Source organism: Sorex fumeus, unplaced genomic scaffold, assembly GCF_029834395.1.
Source record: "Sorex fumeus unplaced genomic scaffold, SorFum_2.1 ptg000125l, whole genome shotgun sequence".
Taxonomy (NCBI): Eukaryota; Metazoa; Chordata; class Mammalia; order Eulipotyphla; family Soricidae; genus Sorex; species Sorex fumeus.
In genome coordinates, this window is record NW_026606182.1 from 5,725,874 (window position 1) to 5,750,836 (window position 24,963).

A 24,963-nucleotide genomic window follows, 5' to 3' on the forward strand; every position below is an offset into this window, starting at 1 on the left:
AGGAGGTGGCAGGAAGAGTCGCAGGGGCCGGGCGGGGGTGAGCGGGCGGCCCGGCTGGTGCCTCTCCTCGGCTGAGCTGCGTGGCCCGGGGACTAGGAGCCGTAGCGGTCCTGCAGGAGAGAAGCGCGTGCGCTGCCCACTGGGCCACCTGCCCCACAGACCCTGCCCCGGGTTGAGCCGGAAACTGCTTCCTCCGAGAGTATTGCAGCATCCCCCCTCGGACATGGGTGCTTCGAGGCAGAACTGAGCCCTAAACACTACCCTGGGATAACCACGGGCACCGGGTGCTCCCCTGCGCTGCCCCCCCCCCAAGCCTGGGCATCCCCCGAGCACTGTGACCAGCCCCTGCAGGGTTGTTTTCTGTGAAGGGGGTGATGGGCCGGAGCACTCTGGGGCCGCTGCTCTAGCGGTGCTGGGGGCTGGGGTCCGACTCTCCCTGGGGGCAGTGGCTGCTTCCCAAAGGCACCCCCAGGCCGTGGAGCTCAGCGGCCAGCTGCCGGCCTGGGGGCCCACTGTCCATGGGGGGGTCATTGGATCTTAAAAGGGTGTTTTAGGGGGCCGGAGAGACAGCACAGAGGCTACGGCACTTGCCTCGCAGGTGGCCGGCCTTGTTGGGTCCCCGGCACCCTGTGTGGTCCCCTGAGCATCACCAGACGAGCCCCCCCAAAAATAAAAATGGTGTTTTGGGGTCAGGGGAGAGAGCACAGGGGACGGTGTAACCCCAGTCCAGCACTGGTCAGCGTCCTGTCCCTCCCAGAGCACCCTCAGGCCCGGCCCTGCCCACAGGGCGCCCCTGGAGGACCCCGTGCCCCCCTCACCTGGATGGAGGTCATGACCCCGTTGGCAAAGACGGAGAGTTTCCCGGCCACAGAGCGCACCCCCTGCCGGAGCTGGGCCATGTCAGGCGCGGTGGGCAGCACGCTGGCCAGGTTGTAGGTCCCTGTGCAAGGGCACACGCGGTTAGGGGGCGCGGCATGACCGAGCCCAGGGACCCCAACAGCACGGGCTGAGCCCCGGGGACCCCAACTTTAGTGGCCAAGAGACCCCGGGCCTGAGGACAAGGAAATGGGCTGCCGGACACTGAGGTCACAGCCACACCGAGAGCTCGCTGGCCGAGAGGGGCCAGCTCGGACCATCAGAACCGCTTCCGGGAAGTGGGTGGGGGCTGCCCCCATGTCCCTCAGGCTCTCAGGGGAGTTGCCGGAGTGTCTGGGGGACATGGGTGGGCCCCCATCAGGCTGTGGGTGAGGGTGTGACCAGGGGCTGCGGGGCGGTGGAGGTGGGGTTTGATGAGCCTCGGGTGGGAGGGACCTTCTGGGGACCCTCGGAGAGCCCACACCGGATCCAGGCCTGGAAGTCGGGGGCCTCTGCTCTGGGCAGGGGGCAGGAAGCCCACCCCAAAGGCCTTTTTTTTTTGCCTGAGCCCCCAAAGTCCTCAGAAGTCCTCACACCCAGTGACACACATGGCTGGGGACGGTCAACACCTGGGGGACCCGCCCGACTGCCGATGCAGTGGGCACTAGTACCCCAGTCCCCCACCCCAGGCCCTGGGTCAGTTCAGTGACCCGCACTCAGGAGCCAACTGACCTCTGGGTCGCTGGGCTGACTGCCCGCCTCCCGCTGGGCTCCGGCTGCTGACTGGGGTTGGGGTGTAACCTCAGGGACCCTCGGGGACCCCAGCCTCCCTTTTCCCTGCCCTGGGCAGCAGGGGGCGGCGGCCCACAGGGTCAGTCCCCCGGCTACGGGCAGTGGGGACCCTCCCCTCATCCCTCGTCCCACGCCCGGCCACGTACCCGCCGCCTGCTTCCGCTGCTCATCAAATAGGTCAGCCGAGCTGATGGACGTGCTGGCCGAGAGCCGCTCCAGCCGGGCCCTGGTCTCATACTGGACATACAAGCACACGGAGACGTCGGTCCCCAACACGGCCAGGCCCCGGCCCCCCCGGGCTGTCACCGAGTGCTGGCTGTGCCCCTGCGCTGCGAGCCAGAGTCCCCACCGTGGACAGCTGAAGCCCACCTGTGGCGGCCAGGGGCAGGGGGGACGGCCTAGAGTACCCCCAAAGCTCCACTGAAAATCAGGACCCTCTCAGAGACTGGGCGGCATAGACCAGGGGCCACCACGCGGCCCGAGGCCCCACCCGGGACACCCCCACTTCCACGTGTGTCTGCAGCTCCGGGGGGCACCAGGGGAGGGAGAGAAGGGCGGTAGGGGACGAGCCCCCAGCTTCCCACCCCGCGCCTGGGCTGCCCCAGCTGGACGTGGCTCTGGCCATACTCTGACACTCACATCGGCCTGGGCCTGCCTCCCGAAGTACATGTCCGACGAGATGGCCCGGACGTTGCCGAACTTCTTCTGGGCCTCGTCTGTGCTCTCCACGGGGGCGTAGTCCGGCTTGCGGCGAGCGGCGGGTCTGCAGGGGAGAAGGGGGCGCCCCATCAGCCCGCGGGGACCCCCTGGGCGGCTCACACCCCCAAGCCCCCAGAGCCCGGGCGACAGCCGCGGGTGTGGAGGAAGCCGGGCGCGTCGGAGGTGGCCCTCGGGGAGGACTCATCCCAGAGACTGAGGAGAACATGGGAATGTCAGAGGCAGGAGCCGCAGAAAGCGGGCTGCGGGCCGCAGGGGTGCGACTTCGTCTCCAAAGCTAGGACAGGAACCAGGACTGACTCTGGACCCAGCCGGCGTCTCCCGGAGAGCCTGCCCGGGTGGATGGCCTTGACAAGGGGGCAGTGGCCTCTCCCGCTGGCCTCCAGGAAGGCACACCCCAGGTTGGAGCCCTTGACCCTGAGAAGGTGCTCGTAAGCGCAGGGCAAGCTCGGTGCTGGCCACTGCTTGCCCACGGGGGGTTGGGTTAGCGGAGGGGGGTGGGGGTGGGGAGGCAGACCCACCTGTCCAAGTAGCCCGTGGCCTTCAGAGCCCCCTCGGGGTCCTTGATGGTCTCCTTCTTCCAGAAGGCGTCGGAGCTGTCGTCCCAGCTGGAGAAGGACGTGCTCCTCGTCTCCAGGGGCGCGTCCGAGTACCTGCGTGGACAGAGGCAGGCGCGAGGGGAGGCCAGGCGGGCCGGAACCTGCTCTCCAGCGAGACCAGGCGTCTGACGGTGGGTGCGAGAGGACCCGGCTCTTCCTTCCCACGCGCCCGGCAGCGTCTCCCGGGGACACCCAGGGAACGCGCCTATGGAATATGGCTACGGGGCACGCCTGCGTATGACGATGGTGCGTGTCTATGGGACACGGCGATGGACGGAAAACACCTGGAAATATGTCTACGGACGGTCTGTGGGACGGCGTCTTACGTGTGTGTATGTTATATGTCTATGGCATGTGTCTTTGTTACATGTCTGTTATGCATCTATGGAAAAGTCTGTGTTATATATCTGTGTCTATGGAATGGTCTATGTTACGCATCTGTTACGTGCCTATGTTACATGTCCGTGGAACAGTCTATGTCACGTGTCTCTTATATGTCTGTCACATGTCTATGTCATGTGTCTATGTTACATGTCTGTTATGCGTCTATGGAAAGTAAAAGTAAGTAAAGGCCCTCCCGTTGATCATCGATTTGCTCGAGCGGGCCCAGTAACGTCTCCATTGGAGACTTTGTTGTTACTGTGTCTGGCATATCGAATACTCTTGGTAGCTTGCCGGGCTCTCCGAGAGGGGCGGAGGAATCGAACTCGGGTCGGCCATGTTGGCCGCTTGTAAGGCGAACGCCCTACCGCTGTGCTATCGCTCCAGCCCTACGTCTATGGAAAAGCCTGTGTTATATAGGTATGTGTCTATTACGTGTCTATGGAATGGTCTGTTACGCATCTATTATGTGTCTATGTTACATGTCTGTTACATGCCTATGGAACAGTCTATGTCACGTCTCTTATATGTCTGTTACATGTCTATGTCATGTGTCTATGTGATATGTCTGTTACATGTCCGTGGAACAGTGTCATGTTTATGTTACATGTCTGTTACGTGTCTATATGTCTGGTACATGTCTTAATATGTCTATGTTATATGTTACGTGTTTATGGAACAGTTTGTGACATTTCTATGTTACATGTCTGTCACATGTCTACATCACATGTCTATGTGTGTTATGTGTCTGTGGAAGTCTACGTCACGTGTCTGTTCCGTGTCTGTTCCGCATCTCCGTAGGAGCAGCGTATGGTGTATGAAAGGCGTCTGAACAGTCACCGTGACCTGAGCACCGGATCCTGCAGACGCTGCAGGGAGCACGGCTGTGGAATGTTCCAGAGACAGGGGTGACGGACACCGAGGGTCCACCTCGGGCACCCAGCAGAGCTTCTCTCACCCCATGCTCCCGGCGGACACGGCCCTCCCGCCCCTGGGCTGACTCAGGCTGCAGGTCAGCCAATGCCCCGCGCACAAACGCTGCCCTGATTTTCATTCCAAAGGAGGGCTTGGGTCCGGGCGAGACTTTCCGGACCAGTGAAGCTAACTAAGGAGCTGTGCTTCCTCCTAACGCCAACACGCCGGCAGGGGAGGCCGATCGCCGCCTCCCCAGCACCGCAGTGGGGGAGTGTCGTGCGTTACCTTGAGCTGGAGGTGAAGTACGAGTCATCGTTGTCGTCACTGTATTTCTTCCTCGGTTTGGCTACGACAGGAGTTTCCTGCTCAATGGTCTGCAGGTCTGAAGTCACTGAATGTGAAATGCTATTTGGGAAGAACAAAGCAGTGGGTTAGTCGCCGCACACAGTGACGCCACCCGAGCAAACTGATGTCTAACCCCGGGGCCAACGACGTCAGCGATTCAGATGGTGTACGCACCCGGATTTCCTGCATCAAGGCTGAGGAACGCTGGCATGCGGCAGTGTGTGTTTGTGTGTGTGTGTGTGTGTGTGTGTGTGTGTGTGTAGTCATGCAACTGACAGCCACGTATATTAAGCGTGTGGGCTCACTAGCAAGTCGCCCGTTTCCTTCTCTCTAAGCAACATACGTGGCATTTTCCACGCTACATCGAACACCCAAGTCCAAGCCGCGTCATGGGAGGAGAGGACGAAAGTACTCCTCAAGTCGACACGGAGCGGGAAACCCTCTTCCTGGCGGGCCACGCACCTCCGGGAGCCCCCGAAGCCCATGCCCAGCCGCTCCGACTCCGGCTTCTTCCTGCCGCTCAGGTTCGCCTTTTCGTCTTTCTTCATTTGGATCGTGAGGTCCTGGTAAGCCAACCGCAAGGACGAGACGCTGCCAAGGAAACCGAGAGCTCCTTGATGCTGCTCCCAGCTGCGCCCGTGAACATACACAAGCCAGCCTGTGACCAGCCTGAGACTGGGGCTTCCTGCCCCCCAGGATGAGCACCGAGGGGGCGACCTGGTCATTCTCCCCCAGAAACACCTTCTCGGAGCAGCTGCCGAGAAACGGGGAAGCAGTGAGCTGCAGTCTGCTGCGACCGTGGCCGCTGGTTCCATCAGCCCATATCATCAGGGACCCCGAGAGTCTGCACAGCCTCTGTGGCTACAGGCCCATCCCTGTCATGGTCCACCCTGGGGACCATCAGGGACCCCGACAGTCTGCACCCAGACTCACTTCCACAGAGGTTAGCAAAAGGCACATTTTCTGGGTTTGGTTTTGGGGTCACCCCAGCGGTGTTCAGGGCCCCGCGCTTAGGGGGTCTGTCCTGGCAGCTCGGGACCATGTGGGGTGCCGGGGATGGATGCTGGGTCCGCCCCAAAGGCACCATTTCTTACTCGGACTAACATGTGTCCACACCGGATACCAGAGTTGTGGTCAGTCTCGTGGTTGGCTTCAGTTTAAGATAAAAACAGCTACACGGAGAGTCTATGTCTCTCATGGTAAAGCCGTGAGCCGGGGCTGGGAGGGGGGAGGCAGGAAAGCGCCGACGTCCCCTCGGATGACAGGAAAGCAAGCAGGAGGGAGAAACAGTCCCAGCAGCAATCGGGGGAAAGGACAACCCGGGCCGAGTGCGAAGAAGGAGCTGGAGCTGGCGTGAGAGTGGGCCGGGAGGGACGCGGGGCTGGCGGCCGGTGAGTCTCGTCATGTCAGGGGGGTGAGGCCACGCCGGGGGAGCAGTGGTCGGGCCCAGACGCTCAGGAGACAGCCCCGGGCAGACGGACACGCTCAGACAGCCGGGGCCAGCGGTGAAAGCCAAAGAGACAGTAGGGGCCAGAAAGACCGCACCGCGGGGACGGTGCTGGCCGGGCACCCGGTGGACCTGGGTTCGATCCCCGGCACGACATGAGTATATGAGTCTGCCAGGAATAATTCCTGAGCACAGAGCCACAGGGTAACCCCAGAGGGGCTTCAAAACAAAAATGCAAAACAGGCCTGGACAAGAGAGGCAGAGCAGCCAAAGAACAGGCCAGGCCGGGCGCAGGAGGCCAGCCACAGGCACGGGGGGGGGGCCGGGGTGACAACCCCCCCACACACAGGGGCCACGCTGAGCCCTCTTCAGTCTCAGCTGGGAGTGGGCCGAATCCATGAGGGGCAGTGGGGAACTAGCCAGTGACAAGAACGCAGGTTGCTCTGCACACTGCTGATGGGGGAACTTTCCTTAAGGCTGTTAGAGAAAACGGCCTGCAAGCCGGGAAGATGGAGACGCGCCAAGAGCAGGTGCAGGCTCTGCGGGAGGGAGCCGGGGTTCCCCCCACACCCCTGGTGCGAGTGATCCCTGAGCACTGAGTTGGGAGTAGCCCCCAAGCACGGATCCGGGCATGGCCCCCAAACAAGCAGAGATTTACTTGCGGAATCACGCCTTCACCTTTTTGTTGATTTGGGTTTTGTCGATTTGGGGGCCCCTCCAAGCTCACTGCTCGGAGCTGTTGCCCAGGGTCAACCCCCCTCCCCCGCCCGGACCCTCAGGGGCTGGAGCAATAGTTCCCTGGGGAGGGCGTGTGCCTTGCACGTGGCCAGTCGGGGTTCGATCCTGGGCATCCCACATGGTCCCTGGAGCACGACCAAGAGTAATTCCCGAGTGCAGAGCCAGGAGTAAGCCCTGAGCACTGCCGGGTGAGGCCCCAAAACCAATCACCTAAAGAACAAAACAAAACAAAACAAACCCACCCCATGGGCTGGAGCGATAGCACAGCAGGGAGGGCGCTTGCCTCGCACGCGGCCGACCCGGGTTCGATTCCCAGCATCCCATAGGGTCCCCTGAGCACCACCGGGAGGAATTCCTGAGTGCGGAGGCAGGAGGAACCCCTGAGAATCGCTGGGTATGACCCAAAAAGAAAAAAAAACCAACCAAATAAACAACAAAAAAAACACCCATCGGGGTCAGGGAAAAAAAAAAAAAGCTGGGGCAAACCCTACTGAACGCAAGGCGGCGCAGGACGGTTTAGTGCTGCCCCCTGCAGCCGGTGCGGAGAATGGCGGCAGCGATGCCCCGGCCGGCAGGATGGAGCCTGTCGCGGTCCTTGGCTCCCGCCTCTCTGGGCAGCTCCAGGGAGTCTTCCCACCCGGGGATGGTCCCTTCGGCGCAGCCTCCTCCCTGCTCCCCCTCTCTCCCCATCCTGGTCCTGCTCGCGCCAGGTCTGAGGCCCTTCCAGACTCGAGCACCCCCTGCTCCCCGCCCCACCGTCACCCAGAGACCCAGAACCGAGTCCCCAGCCCAGGGCCTCGTGTCTGAGTATTTTCTTGGTCATTGACACGCGATCAAATCCACAGTCCGCCCTCTGGAGCTGACCCCACTGCCGCGGTCGCATCCAGAACATTCCAGCAGCTCCCCGGGAGGCCCCGGGCCCCTTGCAGCCTCTGTCCCCCAGTGGTCCTCGCAGGGGCCAGTCGGGGCCTCGGCCGACCTCGGGGCTCTGCCTGGGCCTTGGCGGGAGCGTGGACCGCAGCCTATGCTCAGGTCCCATGGCCATGCCCATCCCTGCTGGCTCTGCGGCCGCGTGGACACGTGGACGCGTGTCCTAGTTCCCAGTGGGGGTGCGGGTCAGCCCATTCCTCCGGGCTGAGCTGCAGGCTGACCCCACGGCAGGCCTGGGGGTTCGGGGTTCGGATGGGCGGTCCCTAGCAACTGTCTCTCTCCCTCCCCGACCTCGGCCCCCACCTGCCGCAGAAAGCGGGGTCTCCCGTGGCCTCTCCCGCCCAGCCCCCGGGTCGGCGGTTTCAGGGCCCCAGGCCTGGCGGGACTCACAGGGGCTCCTCCCGGGCGGCCGCGCGGGCACGGTGCTCCTCTTGCTCCTTGGCCATGTCGGCCGCGTGGGCCTGCCGCTCGATCTCCGTGAAGCTCGCGTTCTCCAGCTTCTGCGCGCCCAGGCCGCCCTTCCTGGCCCCCAGCTGGCAAAAGTGCCAGGAATGAGGCGGGGGGCGGGGGGTGATGGCCCGGTGCCCCAGGCCTTCGCCCCGTCCCCTTCCACAAGCTGCCACTGCCATCCTGGCCCGGTGACGGGAGTTCCCAGGAGGGAAGGACTCAGCCAAGGGGCCCCGCCGCGACGGGGAACGGGCGTCTGCATGGTAGGACCCCTTCCCCAGAAAACGCTGATGCAGCAGATCCCCGGGGGAGCATCGTGGTCAATCCGCTGTCCAGTTTCTCCTTCGGGAAAAGCTCCACTAAGCCTGACTCCGCGGGGGCCCAAAATGGAACCATCCAAGCCACATTCGGGGCTGGGGCGATAGCACAGAGAGGAGGGCGTTTGCCTTGCACATAGCCGATCCGGGTTCGATCCCCGGCATCCCGTAGGGTCCCCCAAGCACAGCCAGGAGTGATTCCTGAGTGCAGAGCCAGGAGGAACCCCTGAGCATCGCCTGGTGTGACCCAAAAAGCCAAACACACACACACACACACACACACACACACACACACACACACAAAACCCCAAGCCACATCCATGTCACAGCAACTCAGAATAAGTAAGATCAAACAGATCACATGAACAGGAAACGGTCGGCCAGGCGGCCTGCTAGAACATCAAAGCTTCTGCTGGGAAGGGGGTGAACTCACAGCCTGGGGCTACTCCAAGCTGGGGGGGGTCTGGGGCGGGGGTGGGGGGGCGCTGGGGATCAAACCTGGGGTCTCCTGCCCTAACAGCTAGTTTCTAGTGGGACTGGCAGACGTTATAGACCGTACTCACTCCTTTTTTGGCTGTAGTTGGTTTTTTTTTTTATGATAGAGGAAATCTCTGTCAAAAAAAAAAAAAGGAAACTTGTAGATCAAACCAGTAAAACATATATATTATCTTTTTCCTCAAGTGAGTCTTTTTTGAGAGAGAGAGAGAGGGAGAGAGAGAGAGAGAGAGAGAGAGAGAGAGAGAGAGCAAGCAGCCACACCCCCACCCCACAGCGCGTCTTTGAAAAACCCAGCAGATTTCTTCAGGTTACTGCTTTACTACTGCTGGCTTTAGCAGCATATGATGGAGGACCTTCTATATACATTTGTTACACATGAAAAATCAGACTGCAAATCCTTGTTTTTTTTTCATTCATCATCCTGTTATTCGTCGACTGCCTCGAGCAGGCCCCAGTAACGTCTCTTTCATCCTAGCCCTGAGATTATATTCAAGGCTCTTTAGGAGAATGAGACCCATCATTGTTACTGGTATTTGGCATATTTGGTACGCCACGGGGAGTTTGCCAGACTCTGCCGTGTGGGCAGGTTACATTCGGTAGCCTGCCAGTTTGTCCAAAGTAGGAATGAGATAATAAGATGTCATAAAAAGATGTTCTGATAAGATAAGGTACTGGCAGAGGTACTGGCAATCCTTGTTTGAAAAGCTTAAACCAGGGTGGAACGAGAGCACAGTGGGGAGGGTGTCAGTTGACCTGGGTTCAATCCCCCGAGTCCCATATGGTCCCCTGAGCACCATCAGGAGTAATTCCTGAGTTCAGAGCCAGGAGTAATCCCTAGGCATTGTCAGGTGTGACCCAAAAATAAAAAATAAAATCCTATTTAAAAAAAAAGCTTAAACTGTGTACCAAGGTTTTGGTCCCAATTGTGTAAAATAAATTAAATTTAAACGGTTTTCCATTAACCAGCATGAGTGTATTTCTGTAAGCAAAGTTATGTTGAAATAAAGTTTTTTTTTTTGCTTTTTGGGTCACACCCGGCGATGCTCAGGGGTTACTCCTGGTTCATGCACTCAGGAACTACTCCTGGCCGTGCTCAGGGGACCATATGGGATGCTGGGGATCGAATCAGGGTTGGGCCGCGTGCAAGGCAAACACTCTACCTGCTGTGCTATCACTCCAGCCCCTGAAATAAAGTTTTTTTTAAATTTTAATTTTTATTTATTTATTTTGCTTTTTGGGTCACACCCGGTGATGCTCAGGGGTTACTCCTGGCTCATGCACTCAGGAATTACTCCTGGCGGTGCTCGGGGTACCATATGGGATGCTGGGAATCGAACCAGGGTCGGCCATGTTGGCTGCATGCAAGGCAAACGCTCTACCCACTGCGCTATCACTCCAGCCCCTGAAATAAAGTTTTAAAAAGTCAATTTTTTTTTAAAAATTAGGGCTGCACAAGAAGAAAACATCCAACCCCATCAAAAAATGGGGCAATGAAATGAACAGAAACTTTCTCAAAGAAGAAATCCGAATGGCAAAAAGGCACATGAGAAAATGCTCTACATCATTAATCATCAGGGAGATGCAGATCAAAACCACAATGAGATACCATCTCACACCTCAGAGACTGGCCCACATTCAAAAGAGCAAAAGCAACCGATGCTGGCGTGGATGTGGCGAGAAAGGGACACTCCTTCACTGTTGGTGGGAATGTCCACTGGTTCAGCCCTTCTGGAAAACAGTATGGACGATTCTCCAAAAATTAGAAATTGAGCTCCCATTTGATCCAGCAATTCCACTCCTGGGAATATACCGCGGAGAGGCAAAAAAGTATAGCCGAAGTGACATCTGTACTTGTTTATTCATTGCAGCACTCTTTACAATGGCCAGAATCTGGAAAAACCTGAGTGCCCGAGAACAGATGACTGGTTAAAGAAACTTTGGTACATCTACACAATGGAGTACTATGTAGCTGTTAGAAAAGATGAAGTCATGACATTTACATACAAGTGGTACAATATGGAAAGTATCATGCTAAGCGAAATGAGTCAGAAAGAGAGGGATAGACATAGAAAGATTGCATTCATCTGGGGGATATAAAGTAACAAAATATGAGATTAATACCCAAGAATAGCTGAGATCAGCACCAGGAAGATTACTCCGTAGCTTAGAGGCCAGCCAGGCATTCTAGGGGAAAGGGCAGCTCAGATAGAGAAGGGAGCACCAAATAAAGGGTGTTTGGAGGATGCTCCCAGGAGTGGAGATGCATGTCGAAAGTAGACTATGGACCGAACATGATTGCCACTCAATGCCTCTTGTGCAGACCACAACACCCAAAAGGAGAAAGAGAGCAAAAGGGAATGCCCTGCCACAGAGGCAGGGTGGGAGAGGGGGGAGGGAGGGATACTGGGATTAGTGGTGGTGGAGAATGGGCACTGGTGGAGGGATGGGTACTTGATCATTGTATAATCGAAACCCAAGCACAAAAAATTGTAAGTCTACAACTGGTGTTTCACTAATAAAAATAAGAAAAAAGAATTAGGGCTGCAGCAACAGTACAGTGGGTAGGGTGTTTGCCTTGCACGTAGCCAACCTGGGTTCGATACCCAGCATCTCATATGGTCCCCTGAGCACTACCAGGAGTAATTCCTAAGTACATGAGCCAAGAGGAATCCCTGTGCATCCCTAGGTGTGACCCAAAAAGCAAAAATCCATATATATATAAAAAGTTAAAAAATAAAAAGCAGGAGGAAATAGATGCTCTCAGTCAAGAGTTGCGTTTCCACGTCCGTCTGCCTGCAGGGCTGAGGGAACACACCTCAGGATGGTGGACACGGGCCCAGTGCGTCCTGAGTGTCCCTGTTCAGTTTTCAAACTCAGGGGAAACCTATTTGCGGGGAGAGAAAAGGCCCCGCGTGGCCTCCCGCTTCCTCGAGGGCGCGGGTCTCCTTCCTGCCAGAGCAAACCCGTCCACCAATCTCGGCTCTCCAAAGTATGTGGACTGCAGTCGGCCGGGCGCCACAGAACTCAGTAAGGGACCAACAGGAAGCGTAGGGGCCCCAGGGCCCCACAGTGTGTCCTCAATGGCCTCTTGTGCCTCTAGACAAAGTTCCTGAAGAATCTTGGGGCCAGAGCGACAGCACAGCGGGGAGGGCATTTGCCTCTCATGCGGCCAACCCAGGTTGGATCCCCAGCATCCCATAGGGTCCCCCGAGCACCACCAGGAGTGATTCCTGAGTGCAGAGTCAGGAGTGTGAGCACCGTTGGATGTAGTCCGTACAAAGCCAAAAAACAAAAGGACAAATAAAAAAAAATCACTGGGGGTAGGATTAGTGCTAGAACGTATGCTGAAAACTCAGCTATGAGTAACTCTGTAAATCATGGTGCCTTCATAACAAATTTTCTTTAATGTAAAAATCATGTCACTGGATACAATTTAGTCTGATGGTCATTTTCAAAATTACGTGTTACATGTAAAAGACTCAGTAAGAATAAAATCCCAGGCCAGAGCAGTAGTACAGTGGGTAGGATGTTTGCCTTGCATGCGGCCGACCCGGGTTCGATTCCTAGCATCTCCATAGGGTCCCCCAGCACCGCCAGGAGTCACTCCTGAGTGCATGAACCAGGAGTAACCCCTGAGCATCGCTGGTGTGACCCAAAAAGAAAAAAAAAGAGAATAAAATTCCCCCCCTTTTTTTTATTCCTTACGAAGATGTGGCTTTCATAGGAAAAGACAGGATAAACCCCCAAACAACGAAAGACGAAAGTCTGTCGCCCAGTGAGAGAACATCGCCCCATCTCAAGTGTGACCAAGTGTGGCCATGACAATGGAGAGGGGGCAGCCGGGCAGCCCCCAAGGCATCAGCTCACGTGCCCTCAGGGCCAGTTCTGCGGCTGCGCCAGGGGCCAGGCAGACGGGAAGAACTGGCCACGGCTGCCCCTTGCCCAGCGTGCATCCACGCCAACGCGAGGCCAGGCAGCGGGCAGTCAGGGCCGGGTCCTGACCCCTGCCAGGGCACCAGCAGGGTGCGGCGGCTTCACGCATCTTACCTAAGGGAGCCTTGGTGGGCCCCTGCAGACCTTCCACGCTTGGGCCTTTCTCAGCTTCACCTGGAAGTGAAAAGACACTGCGTGAACGTCCAGAGCGGACTCGGCCATTTCGACTCTGTAGAGCTGCCCATGGTGCGCCCGGGAGATCTGGCTCTGGGCCCAGGCACGTGTGTGTGTGTGTGTGTGTGTGTGTGTGTGTGTGTGTGACTCTGCACTCAGTGACGCGGGGCGGGGGAGTGTGTGAGTGAGGGCTCAGGCACGCAGGGTGTGTATGTGTATGTGTGACTCTGGGCTCAGGCTCGCAGGGTGTGTGTGTGTGTGTGTGTGTGTGTGTGTGTGTGTGTGTGTGTGTGTTTGTGCGGGGGACGCCTTAGCTGGGCGCCTCCTTTTGTTTCACTTTGCTTCTGCTGCCTTATCTGCAGCCTTGGGGTGGCCGGGTTGATTATCTGTTTATTCTTTTATCTGTTTCTTATACACAGAAAGGAGATGCTTTGTTTGAAACTACAGCTGTTTGCAGGAAGGAAGCCTGGCCGGGTCAGCGCTTCCAGGGGGCTTGGGTTGGAATCTCATTTCTTTTTCTTTTTGCTTTTTGGGTCACTCCCAGCGATACTCAGGGGTTACTCCTGGCTCTGCACTCAGGAATGACTCCTGGTAGTGCTCGGGGGACCCTATGGGATGCTGGGAATCGAACTCGGATTGGTTGCGTGCAAGGCAAACGCCCTCCCCGCTGTGCTATCCCCCAGCCCCTGGAATCTCATTTCTGAGGGTGAGCATCCCCCCACCTGGGGCGTGGAGTGGGAGGCGGGTCCAGAGCTCCCCCCAACAGTGCGGGGCGCCCAGACGGTTTTCTCTGCACCTGTCTGGCGCCGATGGGCCTAAGCTCTGGGCTTGCTTCTCCTGCACCCCCACCCCACTTTATGACCCCTTGGGGCCCCCACCCCGTTTCTCATCGTGGTCCGGAGCACCCGGGACAGGCTACCTTCAGCAGGGCCCGGTGTGGTGTCCGTGGTCCACAGTCCCGGGGACGGAGACTCTGGGGGTGCCGGCACCTGTCCGGTGCTGCTCACCTGCGGGAAGGGGGGGAAAGGCCTCAGGGCCCAGCGCAGAGCCAGGCTAAGCAGGGAGGGGGGGTGGGGCTCAGAGACAGCCGGGCTCACAGTGTGCTCCCCAGACCCCGGCTTCCCGCCCTCTCAAAATGTGTCTTTAATTATTGTTAGTTTGGGAGGTCACAGGGCTGGAGCGACAGCACAGCGGGTAGGGCGTTTGCTTTGCACGCGACCGACCCGGGTTCGATTCCTCCGTCCCTCTCGGAGGGCCCGGCAGGCTACCGAGAGTATCCCGGCTGCACGGCAGAGCCTGGCAAGCTCCCCATGGCGTGGCGTATTCAAGATGCCAAACAGAGTCACAACAAGTCCCACAATGGAGACGTTACTGGTGCCCGCTCGAGCAAATCGATGAACAACGGGAGGACAGTGCTCCGGTGCAGTGCTTGGGAGGTCACACCCGGTGATTTCAGGAATCACTCCTGTCGGGTGGGAAGGGGACCCATATGGGATGCTGGAGACTGAACCCGGGGCGGCTGCCCGCCGGACGGTCTCTCCGGCCCCAGGTGCACTTTTATTTCATTGGCACTTCAGATCCACCTAAGGGCTGCAAGACAGTGAGTCTGCGGTGGCCGGTGGCCGCAGGCCTCTAGCAGGGGCTGACCGCGGGGTGGCGGGGGGAAGGGCGGGTGTCCACGGTACCTCCAGAGCCGTGTGAGAGGCGAAGAAATCCTCCTCGGAGGGCGCGGGGGCCGGGCCGGGGGCCGCACAGCTTTCCAGCCACAGCTGCAATGACAGAGTCACAGGCTCCTGCCCTGCCCGTGGTCCTGCCACCTGCGCCCACTCCTGGAGCGAGCAGGGACCCCGGGTCCCCAGCCAACCCGTCTCCAAACTCGCCCACTCCCGACAACCGGGAACCCCGAGCCCGCATGGCAGAGCGACACTCTGCACTGACAGGGAGCGTGGGGGTCTCCGGTCTGTCCCTTCCAGGGTCTGTTCGCGCTATATGGGTGCCATGGGGGGGCGACTTCCCTGAGCCAAGCAGAGGGTGGGATCGAGGGTTCACCGGGGAGGGAGGCGGCCGAGCACCAGGGACGGGCCTGATCCCACCTGCGGGACCCCAGCAACGCCTCCGCAGGGCGGGGCCGCAACCCCCACCACACCCCGCCCTGCGCTGGCAGGGGAGTCACCACCTGCCTGCAGGAAGCCCGCCTGGCCTGAACCTTTCCCGCCCGCGCCCGCACCCCGACTCACGTCCGTGCCGTGCTTGCGGGTGGCCTGGGTGCCCAGCGCCTTGACCCGCTCCCGGTACAGCTGGGCCGCCCGGCTGTTGTACTTGGCGTTGGTGTCGGTGGTGGCGCAGCCGTGCTGGTGGAAGAAGGACGACTGCAGGGAAGGAGGCAGTTAAGCGAGACCCCACTCACCTCCCGCCTGGCGCCTGAGAGTGTTTCTTCCTGGGACTCGGGATCTACTTTTGGGGGTGCCGGTGACGGGAACCTGAGGCCTCACACACGAGCCCCCTCCCGCGCCCTGCTGTGTCCCTGCACCCGAGGAGGGTGTTTTCAGATACTAGGGAAACACGAAAATGACCTAAACTATGGAAACATTTCAGTAAAGTTTTCCTCGGGGGGCCAGAGGGAGAGCTCAGTGGGTAGAGCACACGCTCTGCAGGCAGGAGGTTTGGGCTCCGCCCCAGCACTGCACACGTGGGGGAGCCAGCCCCGACTCACGGCGTTCGCATTGCCTCCGACCTGCATGCAGCGAAGCTGGAACCAGGACCAGTTGGAGTCCAGCTCTGTGGACCTGGGAGGAGAGAGAAGACCCCAGGGTCAGCGTCCCCAGCACTGAGACAGCGAACCCCCAGGGACGAGATGTCCCTGACTGGCGCACCCCGAGGAGTTTGAAGTTGGTGCTGAACTGGGACCCACGCATGCGGGCTGGGGGCGGTCTGAGGCAGGACAGTGGGGACAAGCGGCTCCTGCAGCCGTGAGCCTTCCTGGGGCCCGCAGACATATGCACACAGGCAAGCAGACATGCATGCACGTGCACACACCACACAGGTCTGCACACACAAACAGATGTACATGTATGTACTCACACATGTACAGCACCACGTATAGGTGCCCACATACAAGCCTGCACACCCCAATGCACATATGCAGAGATACACAAATATGCAAAAACACACACCCATGTAAACACTGCATGTGTACAGACACACGCACACACACCACATACAGATATGCAGGTGCACATGTACACACACGTGCGTGTGACTGTGTAGTATATGTACACATCATACAGGTATGAACACACGTACCTGGTCATGCACACAGGTGCTCACCAATGCACATGGGTACACACGCACATATACGTACACACATGTACACACTGCACAACACATATGTACATACAGCACACACAGAGATGACACGGATATGCACACATGTATACACGGGTGCCCACACAAATGTACACACATGCAAACATGCATATATGCACACACAGGCACTCAAACACATGCACACATATTCACATGCACACACAGGTTTTCACACACACATGTACACACACAGTCACAAGACCGGTCAGAGGAGGGGTCACCCTGGAGTGAGCAAAACATGAGGCCACGACCCCTCAGACCCACCAACCACCAAGGCCATGACATCTCAGACCCACTGACCACTGAGGCCACGATCCCTCAGATCTGCTGACCACTAAGGCTACAACTCCTCAGACCTGCCGACCACTGAGACCAGGGCCTCTCAGACCCACTGACCACCAAGGCCAGGGCCTCTCAGGCCCGCTGACCACCAAGGCCAGGGCCTCTCAGGCCCGCTGACCACCAAGACCAGGGCCTCTCAGGCCCGCTGACCACCAAGGCCAGGGCCTCTCAGGCCCACTGACCACCGAGGCCTCTCAGAACCGCTGACTGTTCACATGTTTAGTCCAGAAGCAGCTCCAAGAAGAGGTCGGACGTGTCCAGAAACATCGGTCAGCGATGAGGGTGAGGACCCGTGGCCAGCACCTGTGAGGCCCAGGCCAGCCCCGCCCTGCAGTGGCCCCGAACCCCACGTGCTGCTGCGTGGCCGAGATAAAGACAGGATCGACGGGCACTGAGCTGGCGGAATCTGCCCTGGGACAGGCCTCGGGACAGAGGCCGCGGCTAATGGACTCAGGTGGGCGCTGACTCACCCGCTGTCCCCAGATGGACTCAGGGGAGGGCTTGAGAGAGGCTCAAGGGCCTCTGCGCACGGGAGCTGACAGGAAGGGGAGCCCCGCAGCGCCTCCCAGACACGCGCATTCTCCCACACGCGTACACGCATGCACGCATACACACGCGCACACGCTCACACGCTCTCACATACATACTGACAGATACAGTCTCCCACAAGTGCGCAAGCACATATACACGTGCTCACTGACATACACACTCCTGTAGTCTCGCACACACACACGCACACACACACACACAATCTCCCCCATGCACTCACACACACATACACATTCATTCTCCTCCACGCACGCGCACGCACACACACACACACACACACACACACACACACAATTTCTCGGCGTGGCTTGAGCTGAACCCGAGCACTGCCTTCCCGCGGAAGCAGGAGAGTGGGAAGGGCGGGCCTTGGCCTAGAGGAGAGAAAGGGAGAGAAAGGGGAGAGGGAGACGGGAGAGGAAAGGAGGGAGACGCCCCCCACCCCACGCCCCTGCACCGCTCAGACAGGTCGTGGCCAGATTTCCGGCCCAGGCCCCCGGGCGAGCCGGCAGGTGCCACCAGGGATCTGCTGTCAAGGTCCATCCCCGCTGTCAGCACTCGGGGAACTGGACACGGGGCCCGGCGAGGGCGCCCCCATGTCCCCGCTCCATCCGAGCAGGAGCCGTGGGGAGCGTGTCCACACGCGTGCTTGGTCTGGAGGGGCGGGGGTGCCCAGAGCGTCACTGAGTCAGACTCGGGCACAGGGCGGCCGCCTCGCCGCCTTCTCAGCCGTGACTTCCCTCCAAGGGCACCTCCCCCTCCCCCACTGGACTGGGGGCCTGGGGCCGGCTGCATCCCCCAAAGCCCTCAGCTTATGGGCCAAGCGGAAGACAGGCACTTACTCACCAGGAGGAGGGGACCAAAGGGAAAACCCTGGATGGAGCACTGGAAAAGGAGCTCACACTCAGTCACACTCACACACTTCACAGACACACACACACACACACACTCACCCCACATCCACCCACACCCGCTGACACATTCTCACATATACACGCACACATTCATACACTCACACACACCCACACACACACTCGCATGTGCACTCTCGCACATTCACACACATACACTCACACACTCACATACTCTCTCTCTCACACACACACACACACACACGTGCGCACACTCCCACATCTCCTCTCGGTCCCGGCGGGTGACGCTGTGTGGGGCACTGCAGGATTTGGGGTTCCCGGGCAGGGCCCCTCCCTCCCGGGGATGTGGCGGGGAGTGGCGAGGGGGGGCCGGGCCGGGAGGAACGGGGACTCTCACCGAATGAAGCTCAGGTGGACCCCGAGGGAGCGGTGCGCCCCCGAGCAGTCGATGCAGAGGAACACCCCGTAGGTGATGCTGGCCCAGCTGGGGTTCTTGGCGCCGCAGTCGAAACACACCTGGAGGAACACGGGTGGGGCAGAGCTCGGGGATCCCTCCCGGCGGGCTTGGGGGGCCCCTGGGGTGCCGGAGATGGAGCCCAGGTCGGCCGCGGCAAGGCAAGGGCCGCCCCCCACGCCCGACAATGTCTTTGGCCCCTGAGGTGTGGCCGAGTGTGACCCTGGGTTCTACTGCCGGGCTCTGGCCTGGAGGAGGAGGACACAGAGAAGGCGCGGGCAGTGCCCCGGACAGCATCCCCCAGCCCTCCTCCCTTGACACAGTCAGGCCAGAGGCGCGGACCCCAGGGGAGCCACCATCCCCCAGGCAGGGAGCCCCTGAAAGGCAGCCGTCACCTGCCACCAGCTCACGGCCGCATCTGTCCTCGACCGACTGACAGCTGCCCCGGCCAAGCCCCCAGCCGCCCCCAGAAGCTCAGGCCTGCCACCCCGCCGATCCAGCCAAGAGGGCCACACACACACGCACATGCACGCACACACACACACACACACACACACACACACACACACACGCACACACGCACGCAGGGCACGGGGTCCGGTTCGTCCTCCAGAAACAAGCTTGTGACCCACAGACCCAGCCTAACTTCCGGCCATCCTGGGGTGGGGGAAAGGCTTGGCCGAGGCCCCGCACAAGGCAGTCCCCCGAAACGGGTGTGGGGGGTGTCGGGACTGAGCTCCAGAGGGACCCCTGCTGAGCACGGACACCCCAGTCCATAGAGCTTGGCTGGGCAGCCACTCGGGTCCCCCTCTTGCCCTCAAAGAGGAGGGGGCAGAGCCGGGTCGAGGCAGGAGCCTGCAGGAAGGCCAGTGGGTGTCACAGGGCCCATCGGGTGCCCCTGAGGGTGGGGTGAGGGACACCCCCCACCCCGGCCTGATCAGGAGCCTAGAACAGGGCTCTGGGGTGCCCCCAGAATGACCCAGGCGGCCTGCATGGGTGCCTGGGGCACACATGGGGCACTGACAGCCCAGGAGGCAGATGCAGGGTGGAGCCGGCTGGGTGCGGGCGCACAGGTGGCCGGCAGCTCTTGGCTGGGCGGGGGTGCCCGGGGTTGCCCCCAGCCCCACCGAGGGGCCCGGGCAGGAGATCCTCAGGCTGCCCCCTTGGGTGCCCGTCTGGGGGAAGCTCAGGATGAAGGAAGATCCGATGGGTGGGAGCCACGGGTGGGAGTGGAGCGGGGGCCCCCACACTCCCAGGTGCTTGGCTGGGTCTGGGCCGAGTGAGGATTCTGCACGCGGGCTCCGGACGGGCCAGCTGAGACGCTGACCTTTAGGCCTTCCAAAGTCAACAGCCACCAGGGAAGGAACCGTGCCCAGGGCGGACCTGCTGCTCTCCTTTCTTCTCTTCTCTTCTTTTCTTTTTTTCCCCTTAATCCACCTGAGATCTCCCTGCAAAGTCGTTCCCGAGGAGCAGTGCTGCTGCTTTTCTGTGATGCCCCACAGGGCCCCCCTGTCTCTGAGCTTGCCCACAGCCCCTCCTGGAAGGAGGGATCGGGTGGGACACCGCCCACCTCGCCCACCCCCCGACCCCCCTTAAAGCCAGTGTTCAGCTGCGTTTAGCTTCTGACGGGTCATCACCTAAGGCACAAGCCGCCCCCCAGGATCCCCTGAGCCCCGCCAGGGGCAGTCCCCGAGCACAGAGCCAGGGGGGAGCCCTAAGCACTGCCTGACATCCCCCCTCCCCAATTAAAAGAGCAAATAAAAAGAAATTCAGCCCAATCGTGCGGAACGCGAACAGGACTGCTGGTTGGCAGTTCTATCAGAAGCGACGCATTTTCCTGCAGATCCATTCTTGGCTGTGAGAACGATCCTAACCCACGGCCAGCACGCACTGGACTCAAGTGCGTGCTTCCCTTTCTGCTTTTCTGGAATGTTCTAGGTCCTTCCAGTCAGACCGACCGAGTGAGGCCCAGCTCCGGCCCTCCGCAGGAGAGGAAACCAGAGGTCCGGACCGGCCAACTGGGTGGCTCTGACCAGGCCCAGGTGAGCTGGCCAGAAAGCAGAGTGATCTGGAAGGTTCTCTGGGTAACAGAACTGGCCTCTTCAATGCGAGGGGCCTCCTCCCTCTACAGGGGTCTGTCCCTGGGGCCGGAGCGATAGCACAGCGGGGAGGGCGTTTGCCTTGCACGCGGCGAACCCGGGTTCGATCCCCGGCATCCCATAGGGTCCCCTGAGCACCGCCAGGAGTAATTCCTGAGTGCAGAGCCCTGAGTATCGCTGGGTGTGACACCCCCCCCCCCAAATAAATAAATAAATAAATAAATACAGGGATCTGTCCCTGAGTCAGACCCGGACAACTCCTGCCGTGCTGAGGGGGGTCTGCACACGGCCAGGCCCCGCACGGAAGCACAGCACGCCGAGAAGCCAGCAAGCAGCCAAGACGGCGCCTGGGTCTGAGTCTCTGCCCCTTGGCCCTCCGGCTGGGCTGCTTGGCCACCGCCACCACCCCCGGGGGACACGGAAGCCATCGAGCACGTGGGTGTCGAACCGTGCTGGTCACACTCTCCCCCCGGGGGCCTGACCGTGGGGGCCCGAGCAAGCAAGCGGGGAGAGTCCAGCTGACACGGCAGCCCTTTGTACCCTGCAGGCTCCACGCGGACCTGTCCCGGCCATGTCACCTGTCAGTCACCTGTCACCGGGCTGCCGGGGTTGTAAAAGCCGGAGGGGGGCGGGGGCGGCTGGGGAGGCCCATCTCCAAGGGGACCCCAAGGGAGGGGGCGGCAGGGGGGCGCCTGGCCCCTGAGCAGCTGGGGAGGCAGCTGGGCTCTGCCTGGACCCCCTCGGGGACCTCAGGGGTCAGCCGGGCACCCAGAGGGTGTGTGTGCGGGGAACCAGCTGGCGGCAAAGGCTTCTTCCCAGCTGGGTCACAGGTGGCTGCACACCCCCCACCCCGGGTGCTCCCCCAAAGTCCAGGTCCCCGAAGTCCGCAGCCCCCGTGCGCGGGGTGGACCCCGGCCCTGGGGGGGGGGGTGGACGCTCGCCCCTCCCCTCCGGCCCTCCCCCTCTCCAGACCCTGGGGGATCCAGCCAGGCCCCCAGGCACCCTCGCGCCCCCCTAGGCACCCCGGCCAGGAGTCGGGGCGCCCAAGCGTCCCCCCCCGCGCCCCCCGGGGACCCCCGGCTGCCCGCCGCGGCCCGAGCCCCGGCCAGGGCGCGCACGGGGGTCCGGGCGGGCCGGCGGGGGGGGGCGCACGGGGGTCCGGGCGGGCCGGCGGGGGGGGCGCACGGGGGTCCGGGCGGGCCGGCGGGGGGGGCGCACGGGGGTCCGGGCGGGCCGGCGGGGGGGGCGCACGGGGGTCCGGGCGGGCCGGCGGGGGGGGGCGCACGGGGGTCCGGGCGGGCCGGCGGGGTGGGCGCACGGGGGTCCGGGCGGGCCGGCGGGTGGGCGCACGGGGGTCCGGGCGGGCCGGCGGGTGGGCGCACGGGGGTCCGGGCGGGCCGGCGGGTGGGCGCACGGGGGTCCGGGCGGGCCGGCGGGTGGGCGCACGGGGGTCCGGGCGGGCGGCGGGGGGGCGCACGGGGGTCCGGGCGGGCCGGCGGGGTGGGCGCACGGGGGTCCGGGCGGGCCGGCGGGGTGGGCGCACGGGGGTCCGGGCGGGCCGGCGGGTGGGCGCACGGGGGTCCGGGCGGGCCGGCGGGTGGGCGCACGGGGGTCCGGGCGGGCCGGCGGGTGGGCGCACGGGGGTCCGGGCGGGCCGGCGGGTGGGCGCACGGGGGTCCGGGCGGGCCGGCGGGTGGGCGCACGGGGGTCCGGGCGGGCCGGCGGGTGGGCGCACGGGGGTCCGGGCGGGCCGGCGGGGTGGGCGCACGGGGGTCCGGGCGGGCGGCGGGGGGGCGCACGGGGGTCCGGGCGGGCCGGCGGGGGGGGCGCACGGGGGTCCGGGCCGGCGGGGGGGGGCGCACGGGGGTCCGGGCGGGCCGGCGGGGGGGGCGCACGGGGGTCCGGGCGGGCCGGCGGGTGGGCGCACGGGGGTCCGGGCGGGCCGGCGGGTGGGCGCACGGGGGTCCGGGCGGGCCGGCGGGTGGGCGCACGGGGGTCCGGGCGGGCCGGCGGGGTGGGCGCACGGGGGTCCGGGCGGGCGGCGGGGGGGCGCACGGGGGTCCGGGCGGGCCGGCGGGGGGGGGGCGCACGGGGGTCCGGGCGGGCCGGCGGGGGGGGCGCACGGGGGTCCGGGCCGGCGGGGGGGGGCGCACGGGGGTCCGGGCGGGCCGGCGGGGTGGGCGCACGGGGGTCCGGGCGGGCGGCGGGGGGGCGCACGGGGGTCCGGGCGGGCCGGCGGGGGGGGCGCACGGGGGTCCGGGCCGGCGGGGGGGGGGCGCACGGGGGTCCGGGCGGGCCGGCGGGGGGGGGCGCACGGGGGTCCGGGCGGGCCGGCGGGTGGGCGCACGGGGGTCCGGGCGGGCCGGCGGGTGGGCGCACGGGGGTCCGGGCGGGCCGGCGGGTGGGCGCACGGGGGTCCGGGCGGGCCGGCGGGGTGGGCGCACGGGGGTCCGGGCGGGCGGCGGGGGGGGCGCACGGGGGTCCGGGCGGGCCGGCGGGGGGGGGCGCACGGGGGTCCGGGCGGGCCGGCGGGTGGGCGCACGGGGGTCCGGGCGGGCCGGCGGGTGGGCGCACGGGGGTCCGGGCGGGCCGGCGGGTGGGCGCACGGGGGTCCGGGCGGGCCGGCGGGGTGGGCGCACGGGGGTCCGGGCGGGCGGCGGGGGGGCGCACGGGGGTCCGGGCGGGCCGGCGGGGGGGGCGCACGGGGGTCCGGGCCGGCGGGGGGGGGCGCACGGGGGTCCGGGCGGGCCGGCGGGGGGTCGCACGGGGGTCCGGGCGGGCGGCGGCGGCGCGGCCCGAGTGCGACGTGTCACAGGCCGGCCCGGCCCCTCCTCCCGCCCCGCCGCGGCCACTGGCCCCGGGGGCGCCGCCCGCGGGCGCGGGGATGCCCAGCCCGGGGGCACGCCCCGCGGCGCTCACCTTGTTGGTGGGCACGGAGCGGAGGCGCTTGAAGATGGCCAGGATGTCCTGCTTGCTGGGGTCCCCCATGGCCACCGGAGCCCGAGGCCGCGGCGCCCCGACAACAGGGAAGGACCGAGCCCGAGCGGTTGCCGCCTCCGGGAGCCAGACGCGGGCCGAGGGGGCGGGGCCGCGCGCGAGGCCACGCCCACCGCGACGTCGGCCCCGCCCCGCGGCGGCCCGGCCCCGCCCCCGCCCGCGAGCATGCGCAGCTCGCCTCCGGGGGCCGTCCGCTCCCCCCCGCCCACACGCCTCGCGTCACGGAGATGCTGCGCCCTGCGCGGGGTTCCGCGCACGCGCAGAGGCCTCCCGCGGCTCCCGGCACCTGGGCGGGGCGGGCTTTGCTGCCACGCGCACAGCCAGAGGCGGGCGGCCCCGCCGCTTGGGCTGGTTGCACGGGCAGCAGCAGACGCCGCTACTCCGGGCGGCCACCTGCCCGCTACATAAGGCGGAGAACTGGAGAGGAAAAGAAAATAATTAGGGGGGTCGCAGAGGGTGCAGTGGGGAGGGCATGGCCCAACGACTTTTTCTTTTTTTTTTTTTTGCTTTTTGGGTCACACCCGGCAATGCACAGGGGTCACTCCTGGCTCATGCACTCAGGAATTACTCCTGGCGGTGCTCAGGGGACCATATGGGATGCTGGGAATCGAACCCGGGTTGGCCGCGTGCAAGGCAAATGCCCTACCCGCTGTGCTATCGCTCCAGCCCCGTGGCCCAATGACTTTGATCCTCTGCATCTCATCTGGTCCCCGGTGCCCTGCCAGGAGTGATCCCTGAGCACAGAGCCGGGAGTAAGCCCTGAGCACCACTGGATGTGGCCCCCAAAACCAAAAGAAAATTAAATTTGACTTTTCAGAGCTCTGGGAATTGCAGTGTCCTGGGTTTACTCAGCCAGTGCTTCGCCAGGTGTGGCGGAAAAATAACCCTCCGAGGTGTTCCTAACACTTAGAATTGTCTTGCACGGAGAATGGGGCTTTGCAGAAGCGATTGTTAAAACGGGACGCTCAGTGAAGAGTGGCCTTGTCCATTCATTCCCTGAGCGGACAAAACCGGTTTGGTTATAAAGCTTAAATTAAACCCCATTACCTTGTTTTTCAAGAATGTCTTGACCTGGGTCAACACTTACCTGGGCCTCTGGAAATCATTAGTAAAATTTAGTGTTTACCAAGATTGACGCGAGGAAATTACGTGCCATCCCTTCCTCATTTGGGAAAGTTCTAGCTAGTGTCATAACCAGC

The 24,963-nt window shown here is 62.6% G+C and overlaps 2 protein-coding genes across 2 annotated transcripts in view; one reads left to right on the forward strand and one right to left on the reverse strand.

Moving 5' to 3' along the window:
• Positions 1-23,879, reverse strand: ARFGAP3 (ADP ribosylation factor GTPase activating protein 3). Its single transcript, XM_056137487.1, is given in 17 exon segments — positions 1-110; positions 819-940; positions 1,794-1,884; positions 2,287-2,410; positions 2,886-3,017; positions 4,545-4,664; positions 5,067-5,195; positions 8,110-8,252; positions 9,047-9,076; positions 9,078-9,094; positions 13,029-13,088; positions 14,008-14,095; positions 14,774-14,857; positions 15,326-15,457; positions 15,802-15,874; positions 18,612-18,730; positions 23,687-23,879. Coding segments are annotated over 17 exon segments (1,551 nt in total). The 5' UTR covers positions 23,756-23,879; the 3' UTR covers positions 1-92.
• Positions 1-24,963, forward strand: part of SERHL2 (serine hydrolase like 2) — a 248,975-nt gene that overhangs the window by 133,717 nt on the left and 90,295 nt on the right. The gene's annotated exons all lie outside the window — the stretch shown is intronic.